Below are 24,387 nucleotides of genomic sequence, written 5' to 3'. Positions count from 1 at the left end.
CCACCCTGAAATAAAAATGCCCACTGAGGCTTTTGTAAACTCATTTGTAACTGTGCACACATTCTCAGCCTGTACGCAAGAATGAGGAAAATCAACTGGAAAGGTAGATCTATGGCTATACAGACTGGACATAGCAGTTGCAACACTGGTGCCATGTTTCCCTACATGCATGATGCTTCTACCCATTAACTACCCCAAATGGTCACCGTGAAATCGTAGCCCATTCTGCTGAGAATCGTTCTGATGAGAAAACAGCAGCACTGCATACAAACAGAAATTAGGCCCAATGTAGACAATGATATCTCACTTTGACATTTAGGCAAGAAATCTTGTTTATTACCCTGGCTAAAAATGTATGCCACAAATTGCCCAGTTCCCGCTATTGAAAGGTCTAGCACTTTCCTCTTTTTAGTTGTTGTACTATCAGCGTGCTTCCCTATAAAACAGGAGCCATTTACTAATAAAGGCAGGCACCAGGTTCATGATGCATCAAAAGAAGAAAGAGAAACTGGTATTCGCCACTGGACCACATTTTTCAGTGTCCTTAAACTACCACTTTTCCCTTAGCCTGATCTGCTGTCCCTTGATTATATTCATGAGATTAAAAAGTTTGCCTCCAAGGGAGCATAATAATGCTCTGGTGCATATAATGCAGCCATAAAGACCAAATAACCGCATGAAACCTAGCTAGCTTTATAAAGTATATAAAATTCAAGCGCCGCCCCAAAAAATCAACTTATCGTATGTGAAACCTGTCATATATCAGGTTTTGCTTATCGAGAAATACGCCCTGAATCAGCTAATAAAAATAGCCAATGACGTGCACTATTGTAAATTTTATGTGAGTGACTTTCATAAGGCTGCAATTTTGTCGACTCCTTATGACATTTGTGCAGTACACATGCAATAGGAAGTTACTGGCATTTGCTGGACCCCGCCACAGCAGCCACAACCAGCCGCATGCGGAGGATTACGAGACTGCACAGTACTCCTGGCAGCCGTGGAGAGGTACAAGACGGAAGAACAGCAGAAGTAATCTGCAAACAGGGGGCTAATGTTTTGCAGTCTTGGAATGTTCTTTGTTTGGATTTACACACTATAGAGGGCGGCATACACTCTAGCCTCTAGCCAAACCTCCCTTGTTTCGGATGTGCACAATAAGTGACTAATGATATAAGAACTGTACAAATGTCATAAGAAGTCAACAAAATTGCAGTCTTATGAGGGTCTCACTTATCTAAATTTAAAATGGTGCACGTACCATATTTACTCGAGTATAAGCCTACTTTTTCAGAAAAAAATGTATGCTGAAAAAACCCCCTTCGGCTTATACTCGAGTGAGGGTCCCACTTGAGTCAATAAGTTTTACCAGTTTTTTGTTGTAAAATGAGGTTATATTCGGGTCGACTTACTGTATACTCGAGTATATACGGTAGTTGGCCACTTTATTAATGAACTGGTTCTGGGTGCATTTAGACCGATAAACAAAACCTGATAGAATATAGGTTTCACATACGATAAGTAGATATTTTTTGCGACGCTTGAATTTTAAATATATGAAATGTTTTTTTTTTTTTGTGTGTGTCTTTTAGAGGAATTAATAAAAGTTATGTATTAATATTTGCAATTGGATCACGCATCCCTGAGGTTAGAGAGTGCACCGACCATAGAGTTCTTTCTCTCTGTTCCTCCCTTGGATCCATTAATACTGTATGTTAACTGACTCTATGGTGAACCACTGACAGTCACAGATTTGCACTTATAATTCAGGTTTCAGTGCAGTGTAACCTATACAGGCGTATGTCCCAAAGAATCAGTATACCCAGGGATAACATATAGTCAACAATTAATTATTTTCCATAGGTCCTGTGCGGTTTGCCATCTTCCTCTCTACCTAGTTTTATGAAGTCAATGATATTTACATACCTTAGACGTGTCTTCCAATGCCATTACTTTGACGAGCCGCTTCCTCTTAGACAGCTGTTTCTTCATCCACGCTTCCACCTGAACATTGAATTTCATAAAGATGACATAAAGCACATAGGCACTGAGGAGCATCATGCTCTCCCACCACAGAATAACGTTATCAAGGAAAAATATAATCAGCATGATCAAATCCAGGATATAAAATGAGACATCTCTGAACAGAGGCCACCAGGTGAGGTTGAGGATCTCCCTGGAGAAAAGGGCACAAGTACCAATGACAAACAAGATGTTAAAAACAGCAGAGCCCACAATCGTTCCAATTCCTACATTGCTGTGAGAAATGAACACCCCAATAAGGGAGGTGAAAAGTTCAGGTGCTGATCCACCAGCGGCCATAAATGTGGCACCAGCCACGTCTTCGGAGATCTGAAGTTTTTCTGTGATCACCCCCAAAGCTGGGACAAAGAATTCATCACAGACAATAGCCAAGGCCACAAATACATACATCATGCCAAAGATGTGAAGCGCTACCCAGCCTTCCCTGCGCTGCTCTATGCTGAATAGGTCCCTTGGATATTCTCCTTTGGCATGAGGCAAAATGGGTCTGCTGGGTTTGCTTGTAGTGGTAGTGGTTGAAAGAGTGGTTGTGATTGTTGGTTTAATGGTGGGCGTTATGGGATCAGGGTCAACAAAAATACAGTGTCTGGTTTTGGTCCTTATGGTCACATTATCTGTAGGGGGAACTGAGGTAGAGGTGGTGGTACTGGTGGAGCTGGTAGTGGTGGTGGTCTGGTTTAATAGTTCGCTAACAGATACTTTTATGGTCATCTCTGTTTCTGCATCCCTCACCAAGCTAGGATCCTCCAGGTTAGTCTCTGTCCAATGTTCTGGATCCATCCTTTCATCAACGGATAGCTGATAAAGAGAGCAAAGGAACATCACACACACTATGAACAAAATCCGGTTCAGCTGAAGCCGTTTTCTCCTGTGTAGATGCATTTTAGTAGTGCAGCCTGGCTAACAGAGGACTAGCCAGAAAAAGCTTGACTTCTTAGCACACACTGCTTTATTTCTTATGGAAAGTTTTCTGATCTTGTTCTACGCTTGTCTTTCATCTTTCGGTTGGCTCAGTGCAGTATTTACTACATTAGGAGGTTCCCGTTGTGCTTCATGGGGAATCCTAATCAGAACAAACATAAGATGACTATTAGTAAAAATTATTTTTCAAAACATTATACCCAAAAACATGATTCAGATCATAATGATTAAGTAGAGTGTTTGTCAGGGTCTCACCCTGTCCTAGAGAGTGCAGATCCTTTACACCTTTCACCAACTCACACCTAAGGGGACATGTAATAAGATGTGAGTTTATTTGGAAGTGGCACATGTAGTAGAACTCGTAATAATTTCACCACATCTGCTAAAACATTACACACACTCCAGATGTTTCTAATGTTCAACATGCATTTGGAAATAAGTCAGCATAAGTCGCAAACCAAAAGATGGCCTGGGGGCAAGTTGCACTATTGCCATCGATGGCAATCATCAATGGAATGGCAACGATGGCCATCCATACCATGGAGAGACAGCCCCAGAAGCATTTTGAATACTATCTAAGCAATAAAGAAAGATTATCAATGTGGCATGTGTGCTTATCTAACCTGGTGCCAAATAAAACAAGACCAATACCCTTTTCCAACAAAGTGTGAGTTAGGATTTAAAACACGGTTCCAACCCAGGTCAATGCCATTCACACTGCACATGCGAGCAGTGCCAGGGTCCTATTCGGGTCAACTTAAAAGATAAACGGGAAATATTCCTGGGTCACTGGACTCTTTTTCATTGAGCCAAACTCTGGTTTGATGTGTGGTCATGTGCAAAACCCAGGGTTTTGAAGGCAGTGGACAAGGAGTATAAAACAGTAAGTGAGAAACATTGTGGAGATAATCCCACTACATTTAAAATATGTTACACAAAGTAAAAACGACCATCAGATATTCGTAAGGTCAGCTAAAGGGTGTGTTTTTATTTCCAATAAATACTTTGCAATGCTATGTGTGTGTGTTTTTATATTTTGCAGGTGGACTACAGGTGCCAGCAGTCCCTTGAGGCCTGGTCATGCTGGTACTTGCCGTCATATCCCCAGAAGCCTTCTTGTGACCAATAGTCCACCTTTAAATAAAGCAATATTTATAACAATCACCTCCAACTCTACCAAATGCCACTAGTGTAGGAAGAACATCCAATGAGGGCGGCCTGCACTTTTTTTTTACAGGCTCACTTCACTGGTGAAATTAGCCCTGGGTCCAACTGGCCTAGGACTGCTGGAATCATGGTGGAGGTACCCATTACTGCAGGACTTACCTCTATGGTTCCACTAACCCTGAAGCTATTTGCTGATAATGTAAATATTGGGGGAAGCCCATGCTCTGTCCCCCAAAATGTTAAAATACCAGACTAGGCTAGTGTTTTTGCTTAGGGGGAGGACTATGTTATTTTTTTATTTTTATTAATTATTATAGTGTTTCCAGTAAAAACATTGTGAACATGCTGGAATGTAGACAACTGTGGCTTCCAAACTGGCTACATATTACTAGAAGGCTGGCAAGTCAGCCTTGAACTCAGGTTGAATTATACCCTTTTCCTTATTTTTTAACCATTTATTACAATATTACTAAAATAAAGCCTGCAAAGACCAAAGACACCCTGATCTTTGCAGTACACATAACCTCACCTAAACTCAACTAAATATTGGGTTTGTATCCCTGCCACTAAAAAAAAAAAAAACAACAACAATAAATTAGCCAATGCTCAAATGTATTGTAAAGTAAAAAAAAAAAAAAAAAAAATGTTAAATTGGTTTTGCCTTTAGTACATGGACAGATTACAAAGCGGTCAGCAAGGGGTAAGTCTAATAAAACTTCTAAAAATGAAAACTGGTGATGTTGCCCATAGCAACCAATCAGATTCTGTCTATTATTTCTCTATTGCACCCTAGAAAATTATAATGTTATTAGGAGCTCTCTTTTGTAAAATGATATGCGTAAGGGGATAAAGGAAATAGAAAAAGGAAGAGAAGAAAAAAAATAAAATTGTTAAAATGAGGTAAAGAAAATAAATTGAAGTAAAATAGAATGAAATAAAATAAAGGTGCCAAACTTTATTTTGTGCCAAGCATAGAGAATTGTTATTTAAAATGTTTACACTCTTTTGAGTGATTACTTGTTTTTTTGTTGGATTCAATTAAGATAGCTCCACTTACCCTAACTTTCCCTACCTGGGCCCAGGGATTCCGTTCAGGGTTCAGTGTTACTGTAGCTGTCCATTCCCTTTTTGATGTTATTTACAGGGTCCTTTCAGCATATTGCTATGCTGCAAAGTTTTTCCTGCTGTCGCTGCTTTGTGTGCAGCGCTGATAGGTCTGACCGCGGCGTCCGTTTTCACTCGCGGCTCCCGCTGTCAGTTGCGATGCCGCCCGGCTGCTGCTGTCATTCAATTGCCGTCCGAGTGGAGGGGAGCTGCCGCCTTGCTTCCTCTATGCTGAATCCACGCTCACCAGCCACCAACGCATTTCATGCATTAGATACACTTTGAAAGAGGCCCAGGGCCCAGGTAGGGAAAGTTAGGGTAAGTGGAGCTATCTTAATTGAATCCAACAAAAAAACCAAGTAATTACTCAAAAGAGTGTAAACATTTTAAATAAGAATTCTCTATGCTTGGCACAAAATAAAGTCCAGGCCCATTCTCCAAATAGGCCCATTTTGTAGCTGAGGGCAGCTGTAGTTGGCTAGATTTCCAACGAGCCCCGCCCCGCATCGCTAGCCCCCAGGGAACTGGAGATACCGTCAGACAAACCTGGAACGTTTGCCCCATAGGATAACATGGGAACCGCTAATTCCAAACCCCACCCAGTTCCAACGGCATCACAGAAGCTCGAGGTATCAGTCGAACCCAAATAGCTGGGCCTTCAATCTGATACCAGGCTGGTCCATATGGGTTCATTGGTTCCAGAGATATTGCGGGCAAACCAATTTTTTCATTTATGAAATGTAATTTCATGGCTGTTCATGTTGTTTGAGGGGAGATTTCTCTGGAAACAAATGGCCCAGTTTCACGGGACCAAAATTATTTGAAGCCCACTCAAAAGTTCTTAACTATGATACTGGTCTTATGTAAATGGGTCAGTTGATTCCAAAGATATAGCTGGTTGGTTAAAGGGGGGTGGTTTTCTCTCGCCCTCAAACCAGAAAATGCAGGGACTAGGCTGGTGTAAAAGGGGCCGGGTATGTCCCTGCATGATCCTGGGACCAATTTCACGGGTAAGCCCCTGCATTTTCTGGTGTGAAAGGGGTATTATTTCAAATAGCCGGGACCTGCAGTGCTCTGAATAAAGCCGGGCAGCCCCCTGCTCTATGCCTGGCTGTCAATGGCTGTCACTTTCGCCCGGCGGCGGCTGTCCCCTAGTTACTGCGAGCATGTATTCCCCCTTGGCAACTAGCATGTAATCCCACATGGCAACGAGCATTGAACCCCTGCCAATGAGCATGTAGGTAAGCAGCACTTATGTAGCATAATTTTTAATAGGCATTATGGTGTTTGACATAATATGCAATGGACATTATAGTGCATGGCTTAACATGTAATGGGCATTATGGTGTACATTTTTAATGTGTGCCTTTGGTGCACAATGCCCCTGTTTATGAAGCATATTGTGCATTAAATCTCAATCTGTTTGGTATAGTGTGCATTTTGGCTCAATCCATTTGGCAAAATATGAATTTTGCCTTAATCTGTGTGGCATAACATGAATTTTGACTCAATCCGTGTGCCATAGTGTGAATTTGGCTCAGTCTGTGTGAATTTTGGCTCATTCCATGTGGCATAATGTGTAAGAGGCAAGTACAGTATAAGGGGCTTGCTATTTTGTTGCATGATTTTTATAAAAGGTATATGGTGTTGTAAACAGGTGCTGAAATGTTGTGTACCAAGTTTTGGCTTTCAGTATTTTTTTTATGACTGGAGTGCCGCCTCCCCCCGCAAGTGTTTTTGGACATTGACATCCTGCGGGTGCACCTTTGGAGGGCACCCACCTATATATCTCCCTGCATTTTTCCTATGCCAGCCCCCTGCCTTTTCCAGGCATATATAATTAGTAGAAAGTATTTTACACAAATAGAGATGCACCGATGAACAGACCACCCAAACAGAACACTGGTCACGCCCCCCACATTACTAGGTGCTGGCCACAACCCCTATTGCGCATAATAGGCCCTTGATAATTTTCAGCTCCAGGCCCATTTAGACCTTAATCTGGCACTGACTGCAGCACTTATTCAGCATCCAGAATATTATCATGGTCTTCCACAGCATACCACTGCTCACATATCTCCCACACACTGCTCATTAGGGCTTCTACAAGCTTCTCTTTTACCTTCTAGACTCCCCATCGGTCCTGGATTAAGGTTACCTTGGATGCTAAGCAGCCTGCTATAATCACCCACTGTAGAGTGGAAAAAACTAGTATTTTATGAAATGAGGATTGGTTGCTTTGGGTAACTACTCCACGTTATCTCTCTCCAAGGATTGGTACAACTCCCCTTGGATGACATAACAGCAGCAATGGAAAGGGTTGTCTCCCAGTCCTACTAGCCAGGGAAGAATTCTGCATTGTGCACAGAGTTCTGTCACAAAGCAGATATCTGGGTAAAAGCTGATACAAAGCATCTGTAAATTAAAGACTAATACAATGAACAACATATAAGACTAAACAAATAAATACATATGGGCAAATGCATATGGGCATATTCTAGGATATGCAGTTCGGACACTGACACTCAAAATGAGTTCAAATAACACATTCCAGTTTGCCCATCATCGCCTTAATATGTGTACAGTGTACACACTAGAAGATTTTGATTTAAACAGTATGCAGTATAACAATATATTAACAATATTACTAAGAATATCACTGAATGCAGGGGTGGCCAACTCCAGTCCTCGAGACCTACCAACAGTTCACATTTTCCAGACCACCTGGCTGCTGCACAGGTGCACTCATCACTCAATGACACATTTGAAAAGATTCTCAGGTGGAGCTAATTATGTCACTTGTGATTCTGTGAGGAGACCTGAAAAACTTTCATTGTAGGTTTCGAGGACTGGAGTTGGCTACCCCTGGTCTAATGTGTACGCACTAGATCATTAACGGTGCAAGCTCGCGCAGGTTGATAACAACCCCCCTGTCATCTAAACATGCAATTAAATTTTTACTATCTTCAACTGAACGAGATCTTCGGTCTGTATGGCCTACAATGCGAACGATATCAATTGGTGAAGTAGATCGTATAGTGTGTACCTAACTTTAGACTAAAGGCATCTTCACAGATTTTTATATTTTGCCTCATGCCGTTTTGTTTTGTGTTGTGTCCTGTTTGTGGAAAACAGTTACAAGTACTGTACCATACCTCCCAAGTTTCAATGGTGGCTCAGCCGGACTTTCGCGCATGGCGCAGTTGTGCGCCCAAAATTTGGGGAGTGCGAGGGGGCATGGCAGCACATTTTCACCACAGCTCGGGGACTCCCAACTGCCCCCCCCCCCCCCACCGCGGGACACTGCTGGCCCCAGGCGGGATGCAGGAACGTCCCCAAGAAAATGGGACAGTTGGGAGGTATGCTGTACTACTTCACTTATTCCAATAGCAGGAATATAGAACACTATTAACATACATGGGCGGAGTCGGGGGGAGGGGGAACGTTTCCCCATAGGATAACATGGGTCCCGCTACTTCTGACCCCCACCCATTTCCGACGACTGCCAGTTCACCCCGGCATCCCAGAAGCTTATGGTTGATCTCATTCGAACCCAAATCGCTGGGCCTTCAATTTGATATGTCAAGTCCATATGGGTATATTGGTTCTGGAGATATTGCGGCTAAACCGATTTTTTTGTTTCTGAAATGTAATTTAATGGCTGTTCATGTTCTTTGAGGGCAGATTACTCTGGAACCAAATGACCCAGTTTCATTCGAAGCCCACTCAAAAGTTCTTCAATATGATAATAATCTCATGTAAATGGGTCATTTGGTTCTGAAGATATAGCTGGTTAAACGAGATGAGTGGGTAAAGGGGTGGGGGGGGGGGGGGGGGGGTTTCTCTCCCCCTCACACTAGAAAATGCAGGGACTAGGCTGGAGTAAACGGGTCCAACCTGGGAATGGCCCTGCATTTTCTGTTGTGAAAGGGGTATTATTTCAAATATCAAGGACCTGCAGTGCTCTGAATACAGCCAGGCAGCCTCCTGCCCTCTGCCTGGCTGTCAATTCTGCCTGGTGGCTGCTATCCCCCAGTTACCGCAAACATGTATTCCCACTTTGGCAATGAGCATGTAATCCCAAATGGCATCAAGCAAGGAACCCTTGGCAATGAGCATGGAACCCCTGGGAATGAGCATGTAGGTAAGCAGCACTTATGCACCATAGTTTTGAATACACATTATGGTGTTTGGCATAATACATATTGGACATTATGGTGTATGGCTTAACATGTAATGGCATTATGGTGTACATTTTTTATGTGCTCCTTTGGCGCGCAATGTCCCTGTTTATGAAGCATAGTGTGAATTTTGGCTCAATCCATGTGGAATTATGTGAATTTTGGTTCATTCCATTTGGCATAGAAACATAGAAACATAGAATTTGATGGCAGATAAGAACCATTTGGCCCATCTAGTCTGCCCCTTTTTTTACCCTTCAGGTAAACTCAACCCTTTTTAATCCTTATTTATTTGTAAGGATATTCATATGCCTATCCCAAGCATGTTTAAATTGTTCTACTGCCTTAGCCTCTACCACCTCTGATGGGAGGCTATTCCACTTATCCACTACCCTTTCTGTGAAGTAATTATTTCTAACATTTCCCCTGAACCTACCTCCCTCCAGTTTCAGTGCATGTCCTCGTGTTTTATTACTTGTTTTCCTTTGAAGAAAATTTCCCACCTGTACTATGTTAAAACCCTTGATATATTTGAAGATTTCTATCATGTCCCCCCTTTCCCTTCTCTGCTCCAAACTATACATGTTAAGATCAAAACCATGTGCACTGCAGGTGGGGCAGATGTAACGTGCAGAGAGAGAATTCGGTTTGGGTGAGTCATTTTGTTTCTGTGCAGGGTAAATACTGGCTGCTTTATTTTTACACTGCAATATAGATCTCACTTTGAAGTAAAACCCCACTCAAATCTAATTCTCTCTGAACAAATTACATCTGCCCCACCTGCAGTCCACATGGTTTTGTCCATCTAAGAAGGAATTTGTTAGAAAGAGTGAACTAGAATAACCACTAATGTGTAGAAGTTGTATATGGTGTGGTGTGGTACACTACACTGAAGGACATGCCCTCTTTTGATTGGTCACACCCCATTTTCCGTAGCGCGCCTTCTGCGTTCGCACAACTACATCCTTCACTTTTGTCGCCAAGGTGGGCCTGTGTACTTTAAATGCCAGGGCCTATTTTGAATCCCATTCCCGCCCTCTCTCTACTATCCTCTCTCTCGCTGCTCACCTAGCATGTACACTGGCACCACTAACACCCCCCCTCCCCCTCCCAAACCCTCTCCCATCATGGTGCCCTCCCTGTCATTTTCTCCTGGATCCGCCCCTGTTAACATACATTATTAACATAGTAGCAGCCTGCTATTTGAGGTCATGGACTGGAGGCCCGCTTCAAATTCGTGTTGGCTATGCTTCCATTTTAGTAACTTCCAAAGATGTCCACTCAGTGACACCATCTGACATTGCCACTCTTTTATCTCTCACCATGAGACATGCATTTTGCAGTCATTAATAAGCATTATCAGACCTGACTTCTTCCAGCGTGCGATTCTATCACATTTCCAGGTGAAAACATCAGCTATAAAACCAATCAAAAAATGCATCTGCAAATGCTGTACAATGTGAAGTGGAGCTGTAAAATGTCACACCAATGTCCAACCTGGGAGCGCCCCCTTTATTTATCAAAGATTTTCTCTTTTGCTGGTTATTTATTTCTTATTCATGGTAGCGCTACAGGAGCTTTCTTTATTATGGGGCATATGTAATGCAGGGTTGCCGACCCTCCCGGAATTACCGGGAGTCTCCCAAAAATCGGGTTCCCCTCCCGGCCCCCGGAAGGGTGGGCAACCCTCCCGGAATCAGGGGGACCCCCACTGAGCCCCCCCGATTGCGGCATTTAAATGCAGCAATCCGCGGGTCTCAGAGGAGGGGGCGGAGCTAAAATGACACACTTGTGTCATTTTAGCCCCGCCCCCTCCATGGAGATCAGTTATTTCTTCTATTTCACGTAATGGGGGCGGGGCTTAATGATGTCTCGGTCTAGCCCCGCCCCCGAATGGGTAATGAAAGTCTCCTCTCCGGGCTTCTCCCGGAGAGGAGCATTTGAAAGTCGGCAACCCTGATGTAATGTATCAAAGCTTTGAGAGAGATACAGTACTGTACTAGCCGATCAGTTCCTAACTGGCACAAGCCTGTGTAGAACTCTAAAGCCCCCTTTTTTGATTCCTGAATCAAATATGGCAGTGGTCCCCAACTCTTGTATTGCTTTGACACTACAGTTGCTAAATTCATGTTCAACGTACATGAAAAAATTGCAGAAACTGTTTGTCCCCATCTTTTTAGTGATAACATACTGTAAACAGCATCCACATTGCTATCACAGCTACATTCCTGCTACACACTGAGCCTATTATAGTGATACACAACTAACACACTTGGAAGGAATTACTTAATGAACTTTGTACAGATTTGGAGTGTAAGGATTTTGTCATAAACACACTATTGTTCTCATTATTGCGGATATTTTGGATTGAAAAACATCATACCTTTCACGTACATAGGTGGTAAAAACAAAGCCAGTGGGACATGAATTTTAAGTTATAGTAATAGTTTGAAAAACACAAAAAGATATTCTTTATTAATGAACTGAATTATTTTTGAACATTAAAAACGCACCCACATTAAAATCATAGAACACAAATCAAGGTATATAATGAAGAGATAATTTACAAAATCTGACCTATACATGACCCCATGTGTATGTATAGAAATAAGGGTGTGTATGTATATATCTATACACACATACACGCACACACACACATATGTAATATATTATACTATATAACATTACACAGAACTAGAAGATAAGGATCTAGAGGATAGAACCATACACGGAAAGTCTGAAAAGTTGTTAAATGTAAGATTTGGAAAATACCTGAACAGAGCAGTGAGCAGGCAGATTGGGGAAAGCATTCGCCCCGATAGTCTTCAGGGCACGCAATGCCCAATGAGGAGAGGTGTATTAGGGAGAAGGCAACATAAGTGTCCCCATCAGCAGCAAATCTGCACCAGCTGAAGTCTGTTGAGGGTCAGGTATGAAGGACACACTGCAAGAGCAGTGTCCAATCCACACTAATACCTGCAGTATTAAGGAGATTATACAGCAACACTGTACTTTCCTCACTTCTAGGAGAGAAGCTGCAGTATGTGGGAGGAATGGAGAAATTATTTATTTTGTCAATTGTTTTGTGTGTTAAGTTTGAGCAGATGTCTTATCAAAATGACTATTTAGATGCATTCTCCTAACAGCACCTGATAAGCCTACATGCCTTCATGTTATTAAAGGCATTTACTGACAGACTTTGCAAATACAGTAGTTCTGAAATATATAGAGTGGCTGTAAACATGCTGGTAAAGCAGAATGTTAATGGTGATACTGCCATCGCTGTGAAGATGCATTAAGATGCAGTTTAACTTTGCTAGCAATGGCATGGTATACAGTCAGAATGCATACCGGTCCATGCAGTCAATTTTTTCTGCTTTAACCCAACTTTGTAGCCAAACCTCCTCAATCTTAGTGCCATTGAGCGGAGGTATTCCAAAGCAATGCTCTGTAGAATATGTCAGTGTTATCTAAAGTGACATAAATGAAAAAAGGATTTATATGAGATAGGAATACAGCAAAAGAAAAATGTATATTTAAATACTATCTGAGTTCATGGGGTAAATGTAATAACAAATAACCCAAGTTGACCCAGGTTGGTGTGCGTTGTGAAAGGGCCATTTAGAATATTGCGCATCCAGCAACCCGACCCGGAACAAAAGAAGTGTTATTCTCAGATCGGACCCGGGTTGCTGGTCAGGGTGAATGGGTATCCCGGGTCGAGTGACCTGGGTCCCGTTCACTTCTACGGAGGAGGCCACAGCGTCACCTCAATGCTGCCTCCTCCCCCGCCTGACGCTCTATGCAGTTTTAATTTAAATTATTTAACAGTAGTTGCTGTAACCACCCGCACCGGGAATGAGTTCTAGAATGTTACTGCTCTAATGGTTGTAGGTCTCCGGGAAAATTGGACAGATCTTCAAATGACAGGCACTGAGAAAAAATCCTACCTTTAAGACATTCATCCAGAAAGAACGGCCTTTACCTACCGGAATGCAAAAGTTCTAAAAAGTAGAAGAGTTCTGAACTGCCAATGACCGCGCAATTCTCGCTAAAGGATTTCACTGATGTGGTACTTCCAGCATATGTTTAAATGTACCAAAATCCACATAAAGGGGGAAATTTACCAATATGAAAAACCTAGTTTTTCGTATTGGTATTTTCCCTACGACTGCATACGACTGTTTAAGTCGTATGCAAAGTCGTGTTCCGGAGGGGGATTTACAAAGCAGTCATATACGACTGCTTTGTAACCCACCGATGTCGTAGGAATTCGTATTAGCGGGCCGTATATACGGCCGCTAATACGAATTATTTCTAGCAGTCTGCACGGATCAGTCAGATCCGTGCAGGCTGCAATGTGTAAAAAAAAATAGAAAAATAAATAAATAAAAAAAAAAAACGGCGTGGGGTCCCCCCCACAGCCGAAACCAGCACCAGGCTGACAGAGCCTGGAGCCGGTAATTAAAAATCAGGGAACCCGACAAATAGGGGTTCCCCGATTTTTAACAACCAGCCCCAGGCTCCTGCTCTGGGGCTGGTTCCGAAAATACGGGGGACAAAATGACTAGGGGTCCCCCGTATTTTAAGAACCAGCCCCAGGCAAAACCAGCCAGCAGGGTAATGCCACAGCCGGGGGGAGACTTTTTATACAAGTCCCCCCGGCCAAAGCATTCATCCCTACCCACCAGTCAGCCTGGCCAGGGGCCCTGGGGGAGTGGGGACCCCCCCAATAAAGGGGTCCCCCCCTCCAGGACTTACCTGACCAGGCTGAAGCCTGGTGCTGTCCTCGATGCCCCTGGGCGGTGGGCATCGAGCTGATGGTATGGTGTAAAAAATAGAATAAAAACCATTGTCTTTTACTGGTGAACTATGAGTCCCAGCAAGCCTCCCCCGCAAGCTGGGACTTGGAGAACCACAAGTCCCAGCCTGCGGGGCATTAAAGGGCCCGCTGGGTCTTGTAGTGCCACAGTAAAAGAAAGAGTTAAATAAACACACTGACACACGTGAAAAATAAAAGTTTAATACATACATAACACATACATACTGATACTTACCTTTCTTGATCCCGTAGGTAGCCCTGGTCCTGATGTCCTGTGTCGTCCATGTCGGCTGTCTGCGTCGTCCTCCAGGTCCATGTCGACGGTCCGTGTCGTCCTCCAGGTCCATGGCGGTGTCCGGGTCCGAAGAAATCCATGTTGGAGCTGTGGAAGGAAATCCTACTCACCTGGTCCTGCGCTGAAGAAGTCTTCTCTTGATCCGACGTAGTCCAGGTAATCTTCAAGCTGTCGCCGGTCCCCGCTGTCTCCGCTGTCTGCATCGCGCTGAGGAGAGATGCTGAGAAGTTTCATATTCTGCGCCTCTCCTCAGACTGAATTCTATTGGCCGCCTAGCAGGCCAATCAGGAGCCGAATATGAAACTTCAGCATCTCTCCTCAGCGCGATGCAGACAGCGGAGACAGCGGGGACCGGCGACAGCTTGAAGATTACCTGGACTACGTCGGATCAAGAGAAGACTTCTTCAGCGCAGGACCAGGTGAGTAGGATTTCCTTCCACAGCTCCAACATGGATTTCTTCGGACCCGGACACCGCCATGGACCTGGAGGACGACACGGACCGTCGACATGGACCTGGAGGACGACGCAGACAGCCGACATGGACGACACAGGACATCAGGACCAGGGCTACCTACGGGATCAAGAAAGGTAAGTATCAGTATGTATGTGTTATGTATGTATTAAACTTTTATTTTTCACGTGTGTCAGTGTGTTTATTTAACTCTTTCTTTTACTGTGGCACTACAAGACCCAGCGGGCCCTTTAATGCCCCGCAGGCTGGGACTTGTGGTTCTCCAAGTCCCAGCTTGCGGGGGAGGCTTGCTGGGACTCATAGTTCACCAGTAAAAGACAATGGTTTTTATTCTATTTTTTACACCATACCATCAGCTCGATGCCCACCGCCCAGGGGCATCGAGGACAGCACCAGGCTTCAGCCTGGTCAGGTAAGTCCTGAAGGGGGGGGACCCCTTTATTGGGGGGGTCCCCACTCCCCCAGGGCCCCTGGCCAGGCTGACTGGTCGGTAGGGATGAATGCTTTGGCCGGGGGGACTTGTATAAAAAGTCTCCCCCCGGCAGTGGCATTACCCTGCTGGCTGGTTTTGCCTGGGGCTGGTTCTTAAAATACGGGGGACCCCTAGTCATTTTGTCCCCCGTATTTTGGGAACCAGCCCCAGAGCAGGAGCCTGGGGCTGGTTGTTAAAAATCGGGGAACCCCTATTTGTCGGGTTCCCTGATTTTTAATTACCGACTCCAGGCTCTGTCAGCCTGGTGCTGGTTTCGGCTGTGGGGGGGACCCCACGCCGTTTTTTTTTTTTATTTATTTATTTTTCTATTTTTTTACACCGAAGCCTGCACGGATCTGACTGATCCGTGCAGGCTAAAACGCAAATACGACATGAAAATGGTGTTCTATTTTCCTGTCGTATTTGCATGACTGTTTTACACCACTAAGCAGCCGTATTATCAGTATGGCTGCTTAGTAAATCAGAAACCACCATTCTTTTGAATGGTGATTTCTGTCGTATTCTATCGATGGTGTAGACATTCGTATTTGTAAATACAAATACGAATGTTCCATCTTTAGGACTACGAATTGTTGTATTTTTGGGATTGTAAATCCCGAAAATACAAATTCGTAAAAAAAAGGTGTATTTCTGCCTACGAATACACCTTTTTTTCTACGAATCCATTTTGGTAAATTTACCACAAAAGGTCAGTACAGATGGTATAATGGTTAGCATATCTGCCTCACAGTGCTGAGGTCATGGGTTTGATTCCCACCATGGCCCTAACTGTGCGGAGTTTGTATATTCTCCCCATACTTGCGTGGGTTCCCTCCAGGTACTCCGGTTTCCTCCCACATTCCAAAAATACATTGGGTAGGTTATTTGGCTTCCAACAAGGAGTCCCCCCCTGTGACTGATGACTAGACACTGTGCTCATGCACAGCATCTATTCCTGCAGCAGTTGGGGATGCGGCTAGCCATGCCATGTCCCCATAGTTGCAAAGACAGGCGTGACTGTGCGGTAATAGGCCACACCCCTTGCCACTATCTTTCCTTCATTGTTCAAACATGCAGTTATTACTCCAATTCTGAAAAAAAAAAACACAATTCTGACCCAAGCTCTCTGAAACTACCATCCCATCTCACAGCTTCCATGCACCTCCAAACTACTTGAAAGACTTGCCTACAATCGCCTTACACACTTTCTTAACTTGCACAACTTATTGGACCTGCTTCAGTCAGGCTTTCAATCCCAACACTCCACAGAGAGCACTGACTAAAGTTATGAATGATCTGGTCACTGCTAAGTCTAAAGGCCACTACTCACTACTAATTCTGCTTGATCTCATGCAAACACTGCAATCCCTAGGTCTAAAAGATACAGACTTTTCTTGGCTCTTATCCTACCTATCTAACTGTTCCTTCAGTGTTTATTTCTCTGATTCCACCTCCTATTCGCTACCTCTATCAGATGGAGTACCTCAGGGTTCAGTCTTAGTTCCACTGCTTTTCTCAATCTATACCTCATCTCTTGGCAAACTAATCAGCTCTTTTGGATTTCAGTATCATCTGTATGCGGATGATCCTCAGCTCTACCTATCCTCCCTGGACCTGTCCCCATCTGTTTTGGGCCGTGTTTCTGAATTCCTTTCTGCTGTTTCCTCCTGGATGTCATCTCGCCACCTCAAATTGAATATTTCTAAAATAGAATAAATTATATTTCCACCAATAAATAGTAGTTACCAACCAGATATCGCTATATCTGTGGAGAATATGACAATCACTCCTACCACTCAAGCTCCCGGCCTAGGTGTCATTCTTTCCTTTGTTCCCCAAATTCAATCTGTCTCAAAATCCTGCCACATGCAACTTAAAAACATATTCGCCCTTACCTAACACAAGACACTGCAAAAACTCTAATCCATGCTCTCATCATCTCACGCATTTATTATTGCAATAGTCTCCTCATTGGCCTTCCCCAATACAAACTCTCACCACTACAGTCCATCATGAATGCCGCTGCAAGACTCTTCCTAGCCAGAAGTTCATCATCTGCAAAGCTACTCTGTCAGTCACTTAATTGGTTACCTGTAATCTACCATATTCAATACAAAATAATTTTACTCATACACAAAGCCATAAACCAAACTAAACCAACATACTTCTCATATAATATCTTCCAACCCAACCTCTTTGTTCCTCACAACATCTATGTCTCTCATCCACACTCATTACTTGCTCCCATTCCCAATTGAAGGACTTTCGTTGGGCTGCACCCACTCTGTGGAATGCTCTCCCATGCAAAAGAAGACTCTCCTCCAGTCTCCAAACCTACAAGCGTTCCCTGAAAACTCACCTTTTCAGGCAAGCTTATCAAATTCCATAACCAGCCACTTAACCTTTATATATTGTTCCTATCTAATCACATCCCCACTGTACAGTCCACACATGTCCACACTCTTTCTTTTTCACATTTTCCATCCTCCTGACCTCTGGCCAAACTGCTGGGTCACCATCAGTGCCGGATTAAGCCTTTGGAGGGCCCGAGGCACTTTAGACAGGGGGGGCCCCTTGCACTTGTCATTACTGGCCGCAAACTGCATGGGAGAATATCACACTGTCAAAACATAAAGTAAAGGGGGCGTGGCCTGGCACGCAAGAGGGACAGACGCACCTCGCAGAAGCTCCTAAATTTAACAGCCAGATTCCCCCTTTTTACCCCACCGGACCCTCCAGGTTCAGTCCCCACAGCCTTCTCCTGACCCCCCTGGGTGCCTGACTTGCCTGACCCCCAGCCGCGGAGCCGAGAAGCGCTTTTCAGCGCTTCTGCGGGTTGCGGCCTGGTCCGGTGGTTGGAGCCGGGGCCTCGATTTGGAGGACAGCGACGGCGACAGAGACGTGCCTCCTGAAGCACGGAGAATCAGCAGATCGCCGCAGCACAGTGCTGTCCCCCCTCCGGAGGCATCTGCCGGGCTGGACGAAGAACACCCAGCCTTTCACCGCTGGAGCCGGAGCCTGCACACGGAGCGGCAGCGGCTGACGTCACCCCCTCCTGCACTAGCCGGCGGTGTCTCCCGCTGATACGGAGAGCCGGACGAGTGAGTATCTCCCTGTGCGGAACGTGTAGCTTACCTGCCCTATCCATCCCAAAAGTCCTGGCCTGCTGCAGACCACCCCAGCCCCGCTGTAATCGCCGTCAACGGGCAACCAGGCCCGGCCTCTTATCTGATTAACCCTTGAGGCGCTCTCATAGACCTCCAAACCCGGCCCTCAGCACCAGAAACACCCTCCCCGGAGACCCGGCTCCATCTCAGCCCCTGGGCCTCAGGGGACTTGCTGGCTGGGACATTGGACTGCCCTGCAGGATCTGGGCACAGGGGTCCCTATTAGCGCTTCCTACACTCACAAGCACAGCTATCCGTAACTGAGCTTCCTCCAGCTATTTTGATGTGAGCACCCTACCTACATGGCTGCCACTCTGTGGAGTACCACCATCAGCCCCTCACATGCTTAAGTGATCTGCTGCATTTACCCCCTCGGTACCACTCTCTATTCTAACTCAGCATAAGTGCCTATACCCCATCATGCCCCCAAAGAAACCTAAAGACTCTGTCCCTGCCAAGATATCTATGTCTTCTAGGAGACCATCTCAAGCCCCAACTGCTCACATGAGCTCCCCAAAACACATGCCATCCCCTCTGGGAGTACCTGAAGAGCTAAGCCCCCCCACTGGAATAGTGGGGATAGACGCTGACTCAGATGAACCTGTTACAGTAAAATCCCTCTGCCAGGTTTTCTCTGCATTCCAGGCGGAGATAGCCAAGGATTTAAAACTTGCCATACGAGAGGTTAAAACGGAGCTAGTAGCGATTGGCGATAGAACGGATCATTTAGAGCGAAAGATGGAGGAGTTGGTCACGTCCCACAATGACCTTATATCCTCATATGACAGGCAGCAGTTGGAAATTACCCAATTCAAATCCAAAATTGCCGATCTTGAAGACAGGTCAAGACGTAATAACGTCAAGATCAGGGGCATCCCAGATTCAGTAGCCAACTCTGAACTCGAGGGCTACGCCACCGCCCTGTTCCGCAAACTCCTGCCCTCCACAGACCCCAAAGATTTGTTGATCGACCGTATACACCGCCTCCCGAGACCCAAAACAATTTCAGCTGACTTGCCCAAGGACACTCTCCTCCGAGTCCACTTTTTCACGGTCAAGGAACAGATCCTGAAAGCTGCCAGAGAATCAAAAAATACTGACACCCTGGGTGGCCTCCAGCTATTCCAGGACTTCTCCCCTGCAACCCTGGCCAGCAGAAGAGCATTCTCCCCTATCACTACGGCACTAAGATCCCACGACATCCGGTACCGCTGGGGGTTCCCGGTGAAGCTGATCGTATACCACGAAGACCTCATCTACAACATATCCTCCCTCGATGCAGGGATTAAACTCCTGCAGGAATGGGATATCTCCATCACAAGACCCCAGGAGCCGAGACGCCCGCAGCCCCTACGCCAGGAATGGTCCGACACTTGAAACTCCGTGGGCCGCCACGGACACCCCCATCTTTTGCGCAGTGGACTGCACCGTTGTGCCCCCTGCTCTTTTCTCCACTTGGATGAGGACTTGGCGATAAGTATCAATGTTATTGCCTATTTTGATTAGCAGAGCCTTAGTCATTTGGCCTACCGATGCCAACGATATTTACTGTTACTCTGCTGAGTAGTTCTTGTTCACATATACTGTGATTTCTTCTCTATAACCGTAACTTACCTACTTAAATATGTTATGTATAGTGTTAATATTGCTTCTAATGTTTTGTTTGCAATTTGCTAGATTACTAGTTATGTCTTATTCTTATATTAGCTTAGTTGAATTTAAGAGTGGCGGCCTCTTTCTTCTTTTGTCCACTAGGAACCAGGCCACCACCACCCCCGAACCTACATATACTACTGCACGAAAACCCCCCTTCCTTTCCCTTGCAGTAGTCATGCGGGTCCCACTTGCTGGACCCTTTTGTTTTTTCCTCTCCCTCTACCTTTTTACTAAATTCATTCCCTCCCCTCCCTTTTTCCCCCCCTGTCCTCCGGTTCCCCTCTCCCCCCCCCTGGACACCAACAAATCTCACTACTCCACCTACCGGAACCACCGTCCCCAATATAGTGATATTCAGGCTTCCCTTTGCGATCCCATAACCGCCTGCCATGCCTAAACTTCTCTCATTAAATGTTAAAGGGCTGAACTCCCCGAATAAAAGGAGACTGGCCCTCTCCTACTTCCGCAAACAAAAGGCGGACATAATCGCCCTCCAGGAAACACACTTTGCTTCCCCTAACCCCCCCATTTTCAAGGACTCACATTACCCCACAGCTTACTACGCCAACGGCCCTTTCAAGCGGAATGGAGTAGCGATCCTATTTAACCAACACACCACCTTCGCCCTCCACTCCCAGACAGCCGATAAAAACGGCAGATATCTGATATTAACTGGCCTCCTAGATGACAGACTGACGACTATCGTTTCCGTATACGCCCCCAACACAAACCAGGTATCCTTCCTTCGCAAACTCTTTTCCCTCGTTCAGAGAACCACGACCGGCTCCCTGATATTATTAGGTGACTTTAATTTAGCGCTAGATCCCCTGCTAGACAAATCTCGGCGCCCTTCTAGCCGCCAATCCCCCAGCGACACTCAATCTACAGCCCTACGAAACCTCCTACTAGAATTTGATTTATATGACACCTGGAGAACAACTTACCCATCCGGTCGAGAATATACTTTCTACTCCCCGGTACATAACTCCTACTCCAGAATCGACTTTATCCTATGCGATAAATGGTCCCTACAATATACCTCAGGGGTCGACATCCTCCCAATCACGTGGTCTGACCACGCCCCCGTCGTGTGGCAGTGGAATTTCCACCCATCTAAATTGCCTCCCAAACCATGGCGCTTGTTCCCACATCTATTAACGGACCCTTTGGCCAAGGACACCATCCTAAAAGCAATAAACTCTTACATGGCCAACAACTCGCCATCAGACACCTCCGTTATAAACCATTGGTGCGCATTTAAGGCGGTCACTAGAGGAGCGGCCATTCAGGCTGGCGCCAACTTGAAGCGTAGGACCATAATGACCCAAAAAACATTAGAAAGCAAACTGGCTGCTTTAGAAAACCAAAACAAGACGTCTCCATCTAGCACCATAAAAAAGGAGTTGGCTTCAGTACGCAGCCAACTTCAAAAATTACTCCTCTCCCGCACTCAGGCGGCCCTGAATAGGTTAAGGCACAAATTCTATCTCTCTGGCAATAGATCAGGTAAACTGCTAGCCCGGAAACTTCGCGCCCAACAAGCTAGGAATAGAATTAAATGTATAATCTCCCCCAATAAAACCAAATATAGCAACCCTAAAGACATCGCGGAACAATTTGCGGACTACTATTCTAAGCTCTATAATCTTTCTTTAGACCCCTCCACATTACAGCCCTCCGGTGACAGTATCTCGTCCTTTCTAGAAGGCTTACAATTCCCCTCTCTTTCTCCAGAACAGTTGGACTCCCTTAATGCTCCCTGGTCTATAGCAGAAATCCAGACAGCCATTAAATCACTCCCCCGTAACAAAGCCCCAGGCCCAGATGGGTTCATCACCGACTTTTATTTCTCCTTTAGCGACCTCCTATCACCGTACTTAACTGAAGTGTTCAACGAACTGTCCTCCACGGGGCATGCCCCCACGGAATTATTAGAGGCCCGCATAGTAACCATCCCGAAACCAGGCAAAAACCCCGCCTTCTGCCAAAACTACCGCCCCATTGCCCTACTGAACAACGACATTAAATTATACGCCAAACTAATGGCAACCCGGATTAACCAATTCCTGCCGTTGCTGGTACACCCGGATCAGACGGGGTTTGTCCCAGGGCGACAGGCCTCGGACAATACCAGACGAGTGTTTAACCTGGTTGACTCCCTCCCTGCGGATCAAGGCCTCCTCCTTCTATCATTAGATGCCGAAAAGGCATTCGATAGATTAAATTGGATATATATGCGGGAGGTGCTGTCTAGATTTGGTTTTAAGGACCGGATCCTGACTTCGATCATGTCGCTCTACAGCTCCCCTACGGCACGGGTGTTCAGCAATGGCTTTCTATCCAATCCTTTCCAGATTTCCAACGGCACGCGGCAGGGCTGCCCCCTCTCGCCTCTAATTTTCGTCCTCTCCATAGAACCACTAGCTATGTCTATTCGCACCAACCCCAACTTACCTGGTCTAAAAACAGGCCCCTCCACTCACAAGCTCAGCCTTTTTGCCGATGACGTCCTACTCTTCGTGTCCGAGCCCATTAGGTCCCTACCACTTATACATGCCACACTTGCAGCCTACAGTGCAGCCTCCTATTACAAACTTAATACAACCAAGACCGACGCCCTCCCGATTAACTTAGAAAGTTCCATACCCCTCTTGAAATCTATATATAACTACAATTGGCAAGAAAACTCCATAAAATATCTAGGCATACACATACCCCCAAACATGTCCTCTGTTTTTGAGGTTAACCTGACCCCCCTCCTCACCTCCCTTTCCTCCCTTTCTAAATCCTGGCTCTCATTTGAAATCTCGTGGATGGGTCGAATGGCGGCGTTTAAGATGTCCCTCCTCCCGAAACTAATGTACCTATTTCGCACTATCCCCTATGCCTTCCCCAAAAGGTATCTGCAACTCGCCACCTCTATACTAACGAAATACGTTTGGTCGACCAAACCCCCAGCAATAGCACGTTCCAAAATGTCGATCCCAAGAGCATTTGGGGGCCTGGATCTTCCCGACCTATTCCAATACCAAGCAGCATGTTTGCTAGCGCCAATTAAGCACTACTCCGAACGCATTGCCCCTAGAGCATGGGTGACCATTGAACAAACCCAATGCCCCTCGATCCCAATGCCTGACTTATTTAAGATCCCAAAACACCTTAGACCCCCCCTCCCAAACTTACTCCCATCTACGACTGCCACTCTCCACGCATGGGACCAACTGCTTACTACCCTCAGAGCCCCGACAGCCCTCATTTCTACCCTACCCATTACTACAGTGGCAAAGTTAATACCGAATCTTAACCTAAATGTATGGAAAGCCTGCGGTATTACCTCTCTGGGTGACGCCTTGAACGCCCACTCATTACTCCCATTCCCTTCCTTACAAGAAATCTTCCTGCTTCCCGCTTCAGAAAACTACCACTATTTACAAATAGCCCACTGGTGGAAAACCCACTTCCACAACTATCTCCCTTCGGATGCCCATTCACAAGCAGTCCTAGCCCGTTCTTCCCTGACGCACTCTACGGGGGACATCTCCTTCTGGTACAGAACTCTAACAACCCCCCATGAGTTTATCAAAACCTCTGCTCATAAGAAGTGGGAGACAGATCTAGGCGTCCAATTTTCATCCCTTCAGTGGCAACGGATCTTCCTGTCCTCCTACACAATGTCCCGATGCCTCAATCACACAGAGATGCATATTAAACTCATTAACCGTCTCTACTTGACACCTGACCGCCTCCACACTTTCTGGCCATCCTGCTCTAACCAATGCTGGCGACAATGTGGAAGGGTAGCAAACATATTCCACACCTTCTGGTCCTGTCCCAAACTCCGGGAATACTGGGAGGAGGTCTTCAAATTAATCTCTACAGTACTCCAAATTACTCTCCTCCCGGAACCGGCTATTGCCCTACTCCAAGTATATCCCCAGGATATCCCATCAGGGAAAACATATGTCCTTGGACACATTCTCATTGCTGCAAGGGCAAACTTAGCCCAGCACTGGAAGCAACCCTTCCCCCCCCCCCTTCCTTCAGGTTATCCTAAAAACTAACCACCACTTCCATATGGAGACCGGC

The 24,387-nt window shown here is 45.5% G+C and overlaps 1 protein-coding gene across 3 annotated transcripts in view; it reads right to left on the bottom strand.

Moving 5' to 3' along the window:
• Positions 1-24,387, bottom strand: part of SLC24A1 (solute carrier family 24 member 1) — a 67,092-nt gene that overhangs the window by 40,913 nt on the left and 1,792 nt on the right. For 2 of the 3 annotated variants that reach the window (XM_083184326.1, XM_083184328.1), the window contains exons 1-2: positions 12,189-12,365; positions 1,927-3,106 (exon numbers count right to left, since the gene is read on the bottom strand). In XM_083184326.1, coding sequence (XP_083040452.1) covers positions 1,927-2,925 — 999 coding nt within the window. In that variant the 5' untranslated portion in view covers positions 2,926-3,106; positions 12,189-12,365. Of the gene's footprint in view, positions 1-1,926; positions 3,107-12,188; positions 12,366-24,387 lie in introns of those variants that run through there. The other variant, XM_083184327.1, reaches the window with a different exon arrangement.

Source organism: Crinia signifera, chromosome 4 (genome assembly GCF_055691185.1).
Source record: "Crinia signifera chromosome 4, ASM5569118v1, whole genome shotgun sequence".
Lineage (NCBI taxonomy): Eukaryota > Metazoa > Chordata > Amphibia > Anura > Myobatrachidae > Crinia > Crinia signifera.
The sequence above is the reverse complement of the archived record's forward strand: the minus strand, read 5'-3'. Positions and strand labels throughout refer to the sequence as shown.